Source organism: Thermobia domestica, chromosome 8 (assembly GCF_964235325.1).
Source record: "Thermobia domestica chromosome 8, izTheDome1.hap1.1, whole genome shotgun sequence".
NCBI lineage: Eukaryota > Metazoa > Arthropoda > Insecta > Zygentoma > Lepismatidae > Thermobia > Thermobia domestica.
The window spans coordinates 106,750,692-106,765,631 of record NC_137461.1 but is presented as its reverse complement, the minus strand read 5'-3'; the positions used below and the strand labels follow the sequence as shown (position 1 = coordinate 106,765,631).

General features: G+C 36.1%; 1 protein-coding gene across 3 annotated transcripts in view; it reads left to right on the top strand.

Moving 5' to 3' along the window:
- vib (phosphatidylinositol transfer protein vib) overlaps positions 1-14,940 on the top strand; it is a 159,145-nt gene that overhangs the window by 120,344 nt on the left and 23,861 nt on the right. For all 3 annotated transcript variants that reach the window (XM_081768847.1, XM_081768845.1, XM_081768846.1), the window contains 2 exons: positions 7,460-7,624; positions 8,592-8,713. In XM_081768847.1, coding sequence (XP_081624973.1) covers positions 7,460-7,624; positions 8,592-8,713 — 287 coding nt within the window. The remainder of the gene's footprint in view (positions 1-7,459; positions 7,625-8,591; positions 8,714-14,940) is intronic.

Sequence of the window (14,940 nt, the reverse complement as noted above, 5' to 3'; positions counted from 1 at the left end):
TATTCAGATTTTAATGAAACTTCGTGTACTTGGTAACACTACTATGGTATGGAATTTTTCTTCCGAAATCCGAATAGTTTGTGAGAAAGGCGAGACGAAAGTTTCAGAATTTCAGGCATCCCGGTCGTTCTCGAGGCCATCTAATTTGCGTAGAACTTAATACAAAAATCTATATCTCAGTATGTACGCAATGTATCACTTGGAAATTTCTACCCAAAGTTTATGTAAGTCTGTAGAGTTTTTTTTTTTAAATCAACATTGCTGTACATTAAGGGTGAAAAATGCACCCCTGTATTTCAAAATAGTTATTTTTTCGTGTAAATTTCTAATTTTACGTAATGCGAATTATCGCTTTGAGGCGGACCAATTACTTTGCCGGTTTTTTTTTTTTTTTTTTTTAATTTAACCTTAATGTTTTTTCTAAGAGACTGTAAAATAAAATTAGTGATTTTTTGAATGCTTCGGTTAGTAATTCTCGTTTAACCCTTCAAGGCCAATGCGCCAGCTTTTCGTGTCGTCTGTAAAGTGTTGTTTGCCTTTGATACGAGCAAGGTATTGGCACATTATTGCTCGATTGAGTCTCACACGTCTCAAGTAATTACTAAATGTACGTGTTGTTCGTGTTGAAGTGTGTAGGGGTTCAGAGAAGCGGGATAATTAGGCTGAAAACATTCATTTTCGAAATTTTATAGAATTTTTTTCTGTTTGCCAAACTATTATATAATCAAAGTGAATTTAATGTTAAAATTGAATTAATTTTTCAAAACTACAGTACATTATCTTCCAAATAACGTAGAAATGAAGGATGGGAGTCGGGAGGGGGGGGGGCGCAATACCGGATTATTTTTCGATTGCGAAGACGTACTTTCATAAACGAAATTTACAAATAGGAACAACAGAACCAATACCAAGTACAGATCAAAACCCAATTTCGTACTTTTTATAGACATTTACGACAGTTATATTTTAGTCTTCAAAACAGAATAGAAATAATGATTGAATTTTTCCACTACAGTAAATTGAAAAGTCATAACCAAAGAAACATGTAAAACTCCTTGTGCATGAAATCAATTTCTTACCTCAGCATATGCCAATCACAGTAATTGGATTTCACTATTTAAGACTGAAGGAATTTGCTACTGGGACATTCCATGTCAAATCAACAAGTCATCAGACTTGACCATCTCAGATTTTCGTAAAAATTGATGCACAGCCTTACTACAGAGGGAGATGAAAAAGAACTCTAAATATTACCTCTCTACTCCTGAAAGTGTCCCCATACAGGGTGAAAAATTTCTAAAAAATATCATTTTTTCAGTTGATTAAAAATTGTCGTAAAATGGTTAATATGTGCACTAGAGCGTGGAACAAACACCATTGGAAAGCCTAAAGATTGCTGTAGATTGTAGTCTCATATGTGTACTAAAACATCACAAAGTTGCATTTTGGGCACTCAATGGGACCCTATTCAAAATTCAACATAAACTAAACATTGCAAGATATTGACCATGTGAATATCTGGGTTCAAATCGATAACTATTTGCCTGTAGCTATTTACGTGCAGCATCAAAGGAATTTATATTTAACTTCATTTGTTTCTTGATGTATTCATTTGAATTTACGCAATTATCCACCTTTCGAGTTACTTAGACAGGTATTACGTTTCCGAACAGTACTCAATACAGGTCATTATTCTTGTTAGTCAGTATGGATGTTTCTAAATTTATATTGGGTACATTGATACAAGTTATTTTCATTCCTTTGTTTCAGGATTGCTGTCATATACATGTGGAAGTGCATAATTGAAATAGGAAAAATAATTTATTGACTAATTGTTTGTGCTGAAAGTGTGTGAAGTGATTATGAACAGTGTCACTGTGTTTCGTAACACATTTGATACAAATATTGTGAAAGAGAGGTAAATATATTCCTCTCTTTCATAATAAGTTCTGTAACAGCAATCCTTAAACAAAGGAATGAAAATAACATGTATGTGGATCAGCACTGATTCGCTTTGTCCCAATCGAGGTTTGGCTTAAAGGAGAGAACTGATGACATGATCGTGTTCCAGGAATTGTTTGTGCACCAGAAAAACAATTTTGTAGTTTTTGCGTGTATCTATGAGTGTGTCTTTTTTTCAGCAAGCTGAAAAAATTTCTGATGTATTTAAAAAATCAGAACATCTTTGAAAGCTTTCTTTACTAAGCAGACATTTAATTGTCCCACCAATGCCATCACATGGGGATTTACCATGGCTTGTAGCAAAAAATGACCATGATGCACTTAAGGAGAAATCCTCATAATGGTAACACAAGTTCATAAAGTTTTTACAATTCTTCTTCTGCGCAGCACATGCATCACTAAAGTAATTTACATTTTTAACATATGGAAATGGCTCTTTCAGAAAAGAAGTTATTTGTTTTTGAGTCTCATAAACAAGCGCGACATCGTGTTCCAAGTCATCTGATATCACACACAAACTAGAAACAGGTCAGGTCTGCAGAGCCAGGAAGACGTGTATATAGTACTGCTGGATGTAGGGTACAGGAATCAGTAGACCAGTGATACCCTTGAACTTCGTCTTGAATTATGTAGGAATAATTTTCACTGAAGTCCATCAGAACGACGTGTCTCTGGCTCAAGATTTTTCTTTCTGTCCTTTAAGAAATGTGACTGTGCTTTGGAAACAAATGAATGTGGCACAAGCTTTTCAAGCTTTCCTATCAAAATTGTCACATACTCGTCCAGTGTGACAGTACTTTTCACCAATTCTGTTCTGTCCGTTGATACCCACTGGTAATATGTTATTTCCTCCCCAGGATCAAAATCCTCGAATTTTGCAATCAGAAGCTGCCTCAAATTTTCACTGGAGGGACACTCGAAACAGTGCCTCAGGATGCAATCCCGACTGTACACAGAACAAACTAGATGACGGATCAAGTCTTGATATGTCTCTTCTATATGACATGCATGAAGTAGAAGAATAACGTTTTAATGTATTGTACACATGCATACTGAATGTGTCCCAGAAGAACCTGCTAATACATACCACTTAGGACGTAATGTGCAAAATTTAGAAAATCCAGTTTTAATGTTGGATGTTTAAATGAGGAGTACAGGTTTTTTTTTTTTTTTTTTTTTTTTTTTTTTTTTTTTTTTATAAGTAATAATCGCTTCTTCATGCGTACATTTTCCATTCACCATACATTTACAAAATTCATCCACTTCTCCTAGCCCTTCTTAGTGGCAACGTTGCATTTTCATATAACATTGGCGCATAAAGAGTGTACAGCCCAAACGGCTAATCCGATTTAAAATATTCCTTTTTAGATTGAAAATATCATATTTGGAAACCGTTTTCCCTCGTACATTTTGTTGTAACTCTGATAACAACAGAGTTACTCTATATCAGGGGCCTTTTGAGACAAGCTATATTTTAACAACTACAAATGTAAGATCTTTGACACTATAGATACATACATAACAAATATATTAAATAAATATGTACTCTTCAAGTCATACAAATTTTGCATTATGACTAAAAGCTTGCACTTTAGTTCGTGCGGTTGGCAGGATTTGTGTCTGGCACCGACTTCCCCTTGACTGTCATATAACCTTCATTTCTACTTTATTTGAAAGATAATGGACTGTAGAGTTGAAAAATTAATTCAATTCTAACATTAAATTCACTTTGATTATATAATAGTTCGACAAACAGAAAAAAAAATACTATAAAATTTCGAAAATGAATGTTTCTAGCCTGGTTATTCCCCTTCTCTGGACCCCAGACACTTCAACACAAATAACATGCATACTTAGTGGTTACTTCAGACCTTTATGACTGAATCGAGCAATAATGTGCCAATACCTTGCTTGCATCAATGGCAATAACACCTTACAGAGACACGAAACGCTGGCGCGTCGGCCTTGAAGGGTTAAACGAGAATTACTAACAGAAGCATTAAAAAAAAAAAAAAAAAATATTTTACAGTCTCTTAGAACATACCTTAAGGTTCAATTAAAAAAAAAAAAAAGAAAAAAAGAGAAGGCGGCAAGGTAATTGGTCCGCATCACAGCGATAATGCGCATTACGTAAAATTAGAAATTCACACAAAAAATAACTATTTTGAAGTGCATGGGTGCATTTTTCACGCTTAATGTACAGCAATCTTGATGTTTATTATTATTATTATTATTATTATTATTATTATTATTATTATTATTATTATTATTATTATTATTATTATTATTATTAATTCTACAGACTTACATAAACTTCGGGTAGAAATTTCCAAGTGATACATTGCGTAGATGCTGAGATATAAATTTTGTATTAAGCTCTACGAAATATTAGATGGCCTCGAGAACGACCGGGATGCCTGAAATTCTGAAACTTTGTTCTCGTATTTCTCACAAACTATTAGGATTTCGGAAGAAAAATTTTACAGGTCTTCATGCCTTAGTAGTGTTAACAAGTACACGAAGTTTCCTCAAAATCTGAATTGGTGGGTGACATGACCTGGGTGATTTGATGTGGAATGAGCCTCCGTTGATTTCCACCAATTACCGGAGTAGATGATAATTTCACGAAATTGCCAAAAAAAAAAACCACGATATGTTCACCCCATACGAATTTGGAATGTTTGTTGAGGATAGAACTCTGCTTGTACTCAGTTCATTTCGGACTTTCGAATTCTTAACCTTAACCAAACTTCTTCTTTGAAATGGTGGTATATTTTAAACAGAAATCACTATTACTAAATTTAGGTACAGACTGGTTACTGAAACATTCCCCCTTTAAGTCTTCTGGAAGTTTTAAACATGCATAAAAAAACTGGGATCTACAATCACAGAGTAAGTAATCAGCATAGATAAATCGTGTGGTGAGGAATTGTAGATCCACATTGAAAAATCGATGTGTACAAATGATGGAGAGCGTAATGCTGAAATCAAACATCAAGGTAACGAAGTAAATGTCTTGTGTATATATACGAGGGCTGATCAACAAAGTCTGAGATTGATCTTTTAAACTTGTGTTTATTACTCAGTGTTCATATGATCTTTTTCAAAGTAGTTCCCTCCTGAGTGAATGCACTTTTTATAACTATAACGTTCCTGCCATTACTGGAACACGTGATGCATACCATTTTTTGATATGTCCTTCAGAATCGCCTCATACTTTTTCAGAGTTCTTAAAATGAGTACCACGGAGCTTTTCCTTAAGAGATGAAAACAAAGAAACGCACGGAGCGAGTTTGGGACTATAAGGCGGATGTGGTACACAAGTCGTGGTACCCAACGGATACAAACACGGGACACATGGAGGTGATAGTGCATTATTGAAAAAACACTACCATATAAAATTCCCAACACTTCACTTAGTTTACGTAATGTTATCCTTCGATCCTCACGAACAATCACAGCAGCAGTATTGATGTTTCTTTCTGTCACAGCAGAGGCCGAAACACCAGTTCCACCTTGCTTAAGCATGAATCTCGTCCTTCTTTGAATTCTTTGAACCACCGAAACGCTATTCCTCTAGGTAATTGCACTTTCACCGTAAGCTTGCTTGAGCTTTTCGTATGTTTCAGAAGCAGTATGGTTCAAGCGAAAACAAAACTTTATTGCTCCATACTGTTCTTCTAGTGTAACTTCCATTGTATGTATATACACAGCACGTTATGAGGCAAAATGGAAGCAGTGTCTAAAACGCAGCGGATTACTCCCAACCTACCGATACAACAATGCTGCCAACTGGTGAGAGTATACATGAAACTCAACTCTCAACTATCAAACGTGCCGGCGTTCGGCAACAAACGAAACTGCGGTACAATAATCAGTCTCAGCCTTTGTTGATCAGCCCTCGTGTATATATATTCTTGTTCTCCTCAACCATAGGTTGCTGGGCAACATGAAAATTTTAAGATTTTTCTCTTATAAAAAATTAGACATGACGAATCCAGCGATAGAAATTTACTGTTTATCATACTATCTTATACACACTAATATTATGTAAAATGGATTAGGTAAATATTACCAGAGGTATAAATAAAGTAGTATTGAATGAAAGTTTCTCTCGAATATTGTAGTTTTTGATCAGTCGTGTAAAATTGCGTAATTTTTGATCACTATTATTGGTGTTGAAACATAAGCCTGAATTATTAATACTTAAGCAAAATAGAACTTTGCGGAGGCAGATTGGATCATCATCATTGGAATTGAAATAAAATTGTTACGAATAGAAATCTCCCACGTCCACTCTTCTGAAGTGTTCGTTTTTGTTCTGCCACTTCACAGTTCAAACCATGCTGAAAATACGTACGTAGCTTTGGATGCAAACTCGAATAGTGTTTGGTATGTGACTTTAATAACTTGACCTTTATGACTTGGCTGTTAAACATGAACGTTAAGCACAATCAAAATTATAAAATCATTATTGCAAAGTTCACTAGCAGCTTTTCGACATAGTAACCCCTCCCTCTTTCCTAATTACTAACTTTCGAAGAAATATTTCGCATGCCGCAAAGATTGAGAGAGACAAGCTTTTGCTCTTGATCATTTGAACGGGAAGAACGTGCCAAGCGTCACATTACAAATGTGGCGTCAGAGATTATTTTCAATGTTATTTGTCCGTTTATTAGCATATATAAGGATTTTTTCTTCAGATTTCGAAAGCTTCAACAGGTTATTTAATTCCATACTTCGCAGGAGGATGGGCTTGATTTCCGATGCTTTAAACCGAAATAAAAAAGGTGTGCGAATTTTTCCCTGTGAGTCTTCATTATTAATAGAAGTCATTTATATACCACGATTTCGGAACTAAATTCTGGAAAATGCAAAAGGAAGAGTATAAATACGGACATTGTCAAATACATCTCATTGCGCGTGCTTTGTTTTGCACCAAATTGAAACCCCAGCATGCAGAAATGAATACAGTTAAATACAGCCAAGGACATTACGTTACATAGTGTTCAGACGATGTGCGGTTTTACCTAAATATTTAGTTTATAAGTTACTTGTTAAATACAGGAGCTGGAAGCAACATTCGATCGTAAATTTCCTGTGATCATGAGGATTACTTTCAGTTTATTTGTGCAAACATACAATACCGCATTCGTCTCGTGACACGAATTTTCAGCAATTCCTGTAATATTGACACTTTCAAATTTAGTAATGTATGTGTTCTTGTAATGCATGTTCTTTCCATGCGACTTACATTATTTTAGGTCTAGTATCTAGGAAAATTATCTTGTAGAACATTAAGTAAAAAGCAAACGGGTGTGAACCTTACGAACTATAAATATTTTTAAATATATTCTCTAAAATTTTCGTCGCACCTGGCAAATGTATCAGAATTGTGTGTACACTAGTTTATAATGGAAATAAATAATGTAGCAAAGCTTAACGTTATAAATTTCAGTATTTTCTTTAGTTTCTTATAATTTATATTACTTAACAGGTTCATGAGTTACCACCTGAAAAATTGAAATGCAGAGAAGTTGTTCATATAGATATTGCCAATGATCCAGTGTCTTCAAGTGACTATAAACCGGACGAGGATCCATTAAAATTCAAATCACAAAAGACGGGGAGGGGACCTCTAACTGGGAAATGGATGGAAACCGTAAGTATTTGATATGTAGCCTTGATTTGCAGCTAATACAAAATAGGAGGATGTCACCTCTTATACATTAAAATTGACTAATAACTAGATAGTGAAAATAATAATGGGTTAAGTTATATGAAAGACATATTGATAATCAAGCTCGCTCCGAGAGGAGTGAAAACTAAAAAGTTAACTTCGCAGAGTACTAATCGTAGGCCTGCTACCCGGATTGGGTCACTTTGAAGAGTGATGTGTGATACGCACTTGGACTACCCTTCACTGTAGTTGCTACTTCTTTCATTCAAGTAGCTTTCCAATTGTTATCACAACATTGGAATGCCAACATCAGCTGGAGTTCTAGTGGTTCACCATCTGAAGATTGATCAAGCCCAGCGTCGCTTGACTCCTCGCGAAAACCAAGAGACTAACGTGCCCAGGACGTTGGCTCAAGAGGAATGAGTAGTAAAAATTTATGTAATATTTTACGAAAAGCATTCAGAGATAAAGAAGGAGGTTGATGGCTTATTTCATCATGAAAAGTAATAACTAAGGATTACATACAAATTAAAGAAGTCGAAGTAGAATGACATGGTATAATAAATAATTCCTTCATCTGATATATCAAGAATTAATGTTTCGCATCTAAGATATCAAAGTTCGACAATACAATTCTTGCAGTTTGAATCATATGACTTTTAGTAAGCAAAACTTAGAATAGTTTACATAACTGAAATTTAAATAATTTTAATTTATATAACATTAATACAAGATTTAACCAAAATAAGTTTCCAGCGAAAGAGAATAGATTGATCCTATACTCCTGCTTTAGTTCACAAGAAGAATTAATATGCTTTGTTTGAAAAGATATTAAGTTTCCTTAATTTGAAAATATAATTGTACTTTATCATAAAGTGTGTATTTGCATGTATTTATTTCATAATTTATTTCTTAGATCCGTATGACTTACGAAAGACTATCTTTTCAGGTGAATCCAGTGATGACATGCTACAAATTAGTGCAAGTGGAATTTAAATGGTTTGGTCTACAAAATCGTGTGGAACATTTCATCCAAAAATCTGAACGGCGGTTATTTACTAATTTTCACAGGTATTAAAAATAGTGTAATCAAAATCTTCCGTTACAGTTTTTAGAGACATCTGCATGAGTATAAATCAAACTTAATCTTAACATGTACCGTCCTAGCTTTACGCAACTTGGTATTCTTGTCAATAGACACATTGTAGCGTTCTTTTGTTTGAATTTTCAACTTTTTTCCTCATTGGGTAGAAGGGGGGGGGGGGACTAGTGTAGCTTGGACTCCATTCAGCAAGACTCAAGTTAATACAAAGTTATTCTTCCCTCTGATATCTCCCCGTTCGAAAATCTTGATTGTAAAACAAAAAAGAAGATTTTTTCAATCAAGATTACTTTCTAAATGCTATATAACAGTAAAGTTAACATATCATTAAAGAAAGGAACGAACCTAAGGCTTGGAATCTTAGAAGGAATTAGGATAGAAAAGGACAGGAGAATATTTTGTAATACTTCCGCGTGTTAAACGGATAAGAGCTCTGGGCCTCTCTACATTTACAGAGCTCATTGTCGCACGGGCTCACTCTGTTATTAAGCTTATGACTGATTGAGCCAAGAGCCGAACTCGCGACTTTGGACATATCTAGTTTATAGTGTGGAAGAGCTACTGAAGAATCTTGAACATTTTCTATAATCATGAGTATTAATATTTGAGTTGAAGTACATTAGAAGTAATACGTAATTTGGAAGAGCGTAGTAAGTGAAATAGTAGAAATGAAGAATGTGTACCCTCCTCTTTGTGTGTATATATATTACAGGCCCATATTTATATATTGTGCACCCCTGTGCTCCAAATAATTTGCCTCCTCTCCCCTCCCCGAAAACGACCAATATTGGAGTTGAATACGTAGTTTTTGGGATCGCTGAGATGAAGAGTGACAGTTTTAATCCAGTTCAACTTCAATGTCATACTCCACTCTCCAGGGAGGGGGAGAGATTTTCAAAGTACTCGAAAACGACAGATATTAGTGTTGAATTCATAATTTTTGATGTCGCTGAGTTTAACGGTATCAGTTTTTATGATGTTCATCCTCACCCCTTTTATTGAAGGTGAGTTTTTTAAAAAATAATCAGATAAAGTAGCTAATTAGTAACTACTGTAGAGCAAATTAAACACTAACATATTTTCTCGCACTTGCGCGAGACTCAGCAAGTTGCTGGTTTTAAATATTACTTTATTTTGAATCTTTAAAAAATCCTGAGGGTCGCGGTGACTCAGTGGTATAGCGTTCACTTCTGGTGCATGGGGTCCTTGGTTCGATCCCAGCTCGCGCCAAGTGAACTTTGTGGTGGACAAACACCGTGTACGTGGGTTTTTTCGGGGTTCTCCCGTTTCCTCCCACGTTCATTTCACCATTTCATTCATCCTCATCACCGTCTCCTTTAGCCTCGCCGGCATAACCGTAGAACGTAAAACTTATTCATTTCATTTTAAAAAATCCAAAATTTTGCCGCCCTGTGCTCGAGCATAGAATTGCACTTACCTAAATACAGACCTAAATATACAAGGGCCATCCGGAAAGTGGTATCCGTTTGCGCCGCATGAAGCGCTGACGACTCGGGGAGCCGTTGGGCAAAGTCAGACCGCGTCAGTGGCTTGTCTGCCTGCTCTGTGCGAGGTTGCGTGACGCTAGCAGTGCGTTTTGGTGGACCCTTTGCATATAAGTTGCACAATTTCCTCACTCTGCCACGCCATCACTTCATCAATTTGCGCGTCTTACGGTATATGTGCCGCGTTGAAAACTTTTTGAAGACGGTTTTTCTCCGTTATTTTTACCCATTGCGCTCTACCAGTTTGTAATATTAAATCTTTAAATGTGCACTACCACCTCGCAAAAAATGTCCACAAAGTTCACTTATCAAAGTCTGCCTTCTTCTTGTTAGCCTGTATTCGACTTTTTGTGCTGGTGACCAGCATTTTCACCTGTAAAGTATTATAGGCGTTACTATGCTTAGTCGCGCAGATTCGTTTCTGTACCAGGTAGTATAATTCATCTCCCGGCTTATATATATATATATATATATATATATATATATATATATATATATATATATATATATATATATAGTTCATTCTTGTTACAGGTGCATCTAAGCATTTAAATTAGTTCACAGACTGTATATTTGGTGATAGATGCTGCTGGGTGTATCTTAAATTAATAAAATGACAAAGCTTATCTTTGCACGCTTGATCTTTTGCTTTTAGATTATGTTGATATTTCAACTTGCCTTCAAGTCATGTTCGCATTATTTTTTTTCTTCTTCTTTCTTTCTGGAACTCTGATAACGCCAGTGTTGTATTCCAAAGCAAAGTCAGAGAATAATTGTGATAAAGCGTCCACTTTCTTCAGGCCACTTTGAATTCCAAGACTAAATAATTTACGTATATTTCGTTCCTTTAAAATTTTTCGTGGTAATGTATACGCACATCATGAGAAAAGGCAGCACTTGAAAGTAAGTATATGTGTTTTGAATATGACTTCAAGGTATTATACGAGGCACATGTCAGAAAAAAGGCTGATATTAAAAGAAAGAAAGGAAAAAGAAAATGATAGAAGAAATTTATTGTGATTGATATACAAATACGTACCTTGGCTGTTTTACGACGTAGTGATAATGAACCTTCAGACATTTCTGGAAGTGTGGCACAAACTTCCGTATACCCTCTGTATAAAAATCTGTCGCGTGTAAGTGCAGCCAGTACAGAATTGATGTCTTGAGTACTTTACTGTCGATAAAACTTTTCGATGCAAGCCATTTTTTCAGGTGAAGAAAAAGAATGAAAATTCTGAGGGTGAGGTCGAAGCTAAAAGGGGAATGGTTTAATAGTTTCCATCGAAATCTTCGAATTGCCTCAACAGTACGAGCAACTGTGTGTGAGCAGACGTTTCGTGGATCAGAAGAATTCTAGAGCGTAGCATTCTTCTGCACGGATTTTGGATGACACGTTGCGGATTATTCAGTGTTTGGAAATACACATCACTGTAATTTATCGTTCTGGCCCCAAGAATTCCTCACGAATCCCACTCGTTTGGTCCCAAAACATGATTGCCATGATTTTGTGAACTGATGCGTTTGAATTCTTTTTCTTTAGGAGAACCAGAATGCCGCCATTATATTGACTGCTGCTTCGACTCCAGTGGCGTACGATAACCAGGTTTCATCCCCCATCACTGTGAGAAAAAAGAGCATCCCTATCAGGGTTGTGAAAAACCCAGGTTTTTTTTAAAGCCCGGCCCGGTGGGTTTTATTGGGCAATATTGGGTTTTATTAAATTTTGTACGTATATTTAAAACCATATTCCTACTTAAAATTCCATATGAGTATTCATGTTCTATTGTACAAATGAAACTATGAAATTATTTGTGGGGCCGCAGTGATTGACCTCTGGCGCAGGTTCCTAGTGATCCCAGCTTCCGCCAAATGCACTTTGTAGTGGACAAATACCGTATGCAAGAATTTTCTTGGGGCTTTCCTGTTTCCTCCCACTTTCATCACGCCACCATTATCATTAATATCCTCACATCCTCTTTAGTCCCGGTTCATAATCATGAGAAATTGAAATAAACTTAAAAATAACAAAAGAAAAATGTCGCGAAATCCGTGAGGCTCATGCGCGTTTTGTGGGATACACCTTGCACCACTGATATTCGCTTATATTTCCCGGTATGGACACTCATTCGGAAGTGTAAAAGCTTTTTCAGACCAGCCATCCTGAGTGTGATTTTCCTGGGCTTTCCTTTCACACTAGGCAAATGCCGGGATGGTACGTAACATACACGTCTCAGGCCGATCTCAATTCTTTATTCCTACCCTTTCCTCGGATAGCGTGATCGGCTGTTGACGTCATCCTCATACGTGACGGACTAACATCGCGACAGATGCCAAAAGCCCAGTAATCTAATTCCTAACCTAACACTTATATTTCGATTTCTAGAAAAAAGAACGTACACGATTTTCTAGAGTAACAAAGTGGTGGATAATTTTATGTAATACAGAATAAGAATAAAATCTCCTCTCACACTCAGGATTCAAATCCTTGAACCAGCCGTCCTGACTAAAGATTCTTTCAGTTTCCTTCAAAGCAGGCCAGGTAAATACGAGAATAGTACCATAAGTTCAGGAGCCAGATATAAAATGACTCATGGATGTCGTTTTCCTAAAATAAATAAAAAAAGTATTTTTTGTAAACTGAAATGTTGGAAATGTTTTTTTTTTTTTTTCTAATTTTCAGTTGCCAAATTGCTCTTAAAATAGATTTTATGGTCGAGGGACTTTTTTCCCCTCACAAACAACAATTAAACTGTGCTTCATATGCTTCACCAGATAAGCAAGAAGAATTAGGGAGTTTCACTATCTGATTACCGTTAGTGTTGAGAGGTACATCTTTAGTAATTTCGGAAATGTAGTCGTATTACTCATTCCATACTAACTAAAATGACCATTCTCTGTGTCATAAACTCATTTATTCATTATTTTTGTAATATGCAGCTCAAGCAGTTTAATTCTCTTTTTAATTTAAAAGGACTCGCATATACTAGCAGACGACGTTTGTATGTGTGAGTGTGTGTGTGTTCTCACTCATCGGACGCATGTGGGCGGAGTGACCTTGATCAACACTTCTTCAGCCAATCACAGCTCTGTCCTCTCTTACGTCATTTAACGCGTGAAACCCACGCGAACAGCGAGAGCTGAAGAGATTTAGCGGGAGACAAACTACTTGGCGCCAACAAGATGGACATATAACAGCACATTCTACCCTGCTGCAACAAGACACTGCGTAATTATGTTCTACACTTAACAGAATCGAATTATTTCTCACAACATAAGAAACATCTATATGTCGTATTACCTTAATTGTTATATCCCACTCTAAGGCTATGTAAGTATCAATATAATTAAAATTTTCGAATCGATTGACGAGTATTTTCTGCGATTGTGCATGTCATCCCTTCACGCCTCGTGGTGATTCGTTTAAGTGCATGGTGCAAAATTTACTTTTTACTTATTATTTGTGTAATTTGTTAATTTTCCGAAAATATGATGCTGAATCTTTTGTGTCTCTAAAAGTTGTACGTAGAATTTTTGCTTATGTGTAGTTGGCGTTGAAAGGAGCTTTCTTCGGATAACTTGTTTCATCGTCAACGCCCGAGCAAACGTCCTATTTACGACTATCAAATATAATGCTTGCTCTATCTGGATCACCATCCTATGGAGTAAACATTATAAAATGGTGCCGGGATATATATATCGAAGCAGAAACCTTTCTTTTTGTATAAATGTTCAGTTTTTGTGTTTATGAGCATAGGCCTAGGTATTCTTGATGTTCAAAACTTGCTGCGTAATTTTTGCCGCCATCTCAGAAAGCTAACAAGTACATGAAATTCGTGTCATTATATCCTTATCCAGTGCATTCATCCTTGCATATTGAAGCCTAAATCCTGTCTAAATTAGAATATTTTTATTATTTGCATTCTTAGATTTTTGCAGAAATTAGTCAATTATTTGTGTTAGCGAGTTTGTTATATTTGCAACATCATGGCTGAGGGTGATTTTAGAACAGTTCTCCTCGCAATGCAAAGAGAACTGAGCGCATCAATTAACGAAATTAAAGAAAATCAGAATAAGTTGAATGAAAGTCAAAATGAATTGAGTGATAATCAAAAGCGTGTGAGTGAAAGCGTTGAGGCGATAAATGTAAACCAACAGAAAATGCAAGACGATATCAATGAATTACGTAGCGAGTGTCGTGAAAACATATCCCAATGTAAAGATGATTTGTCAGGTGAAATTAAGAATGTGAATAAGTGTATTAGTGCAGTGCGACATGAATTGATAGAACGAATTGAAGCAGTCGAATCAAAGTGTTTTAACACGAGTGAGGATATACGTAGAAGTGTACGTGAATTAGCAGATGCAGTGGATGATATACGGGGCACAGTTGAAGAAAATACGCGCCAAGTAAACGACCAACAACGTCAATTAAATGAATGTTACAATAGAGTGGATGATTATGAAAAAAGGTTGCGTTTGGTCGAAAGTCTCGACAAGTACCGTGAAAGCAGAATTCAGAAGTGCGAGACTAAACAAGGTGAATATAGTATAGCAGTGCAAGAGTGTATTCAAGTGTGCCACGAGCAGGGTAAATTTAACCAGCAGTGTTTTGAAACGTGTCTCCGCACCAGTGAATTAAGTGAACGGACTAAGCAAGATGTGGAACGACTATCAGAGCGTGTGCAACG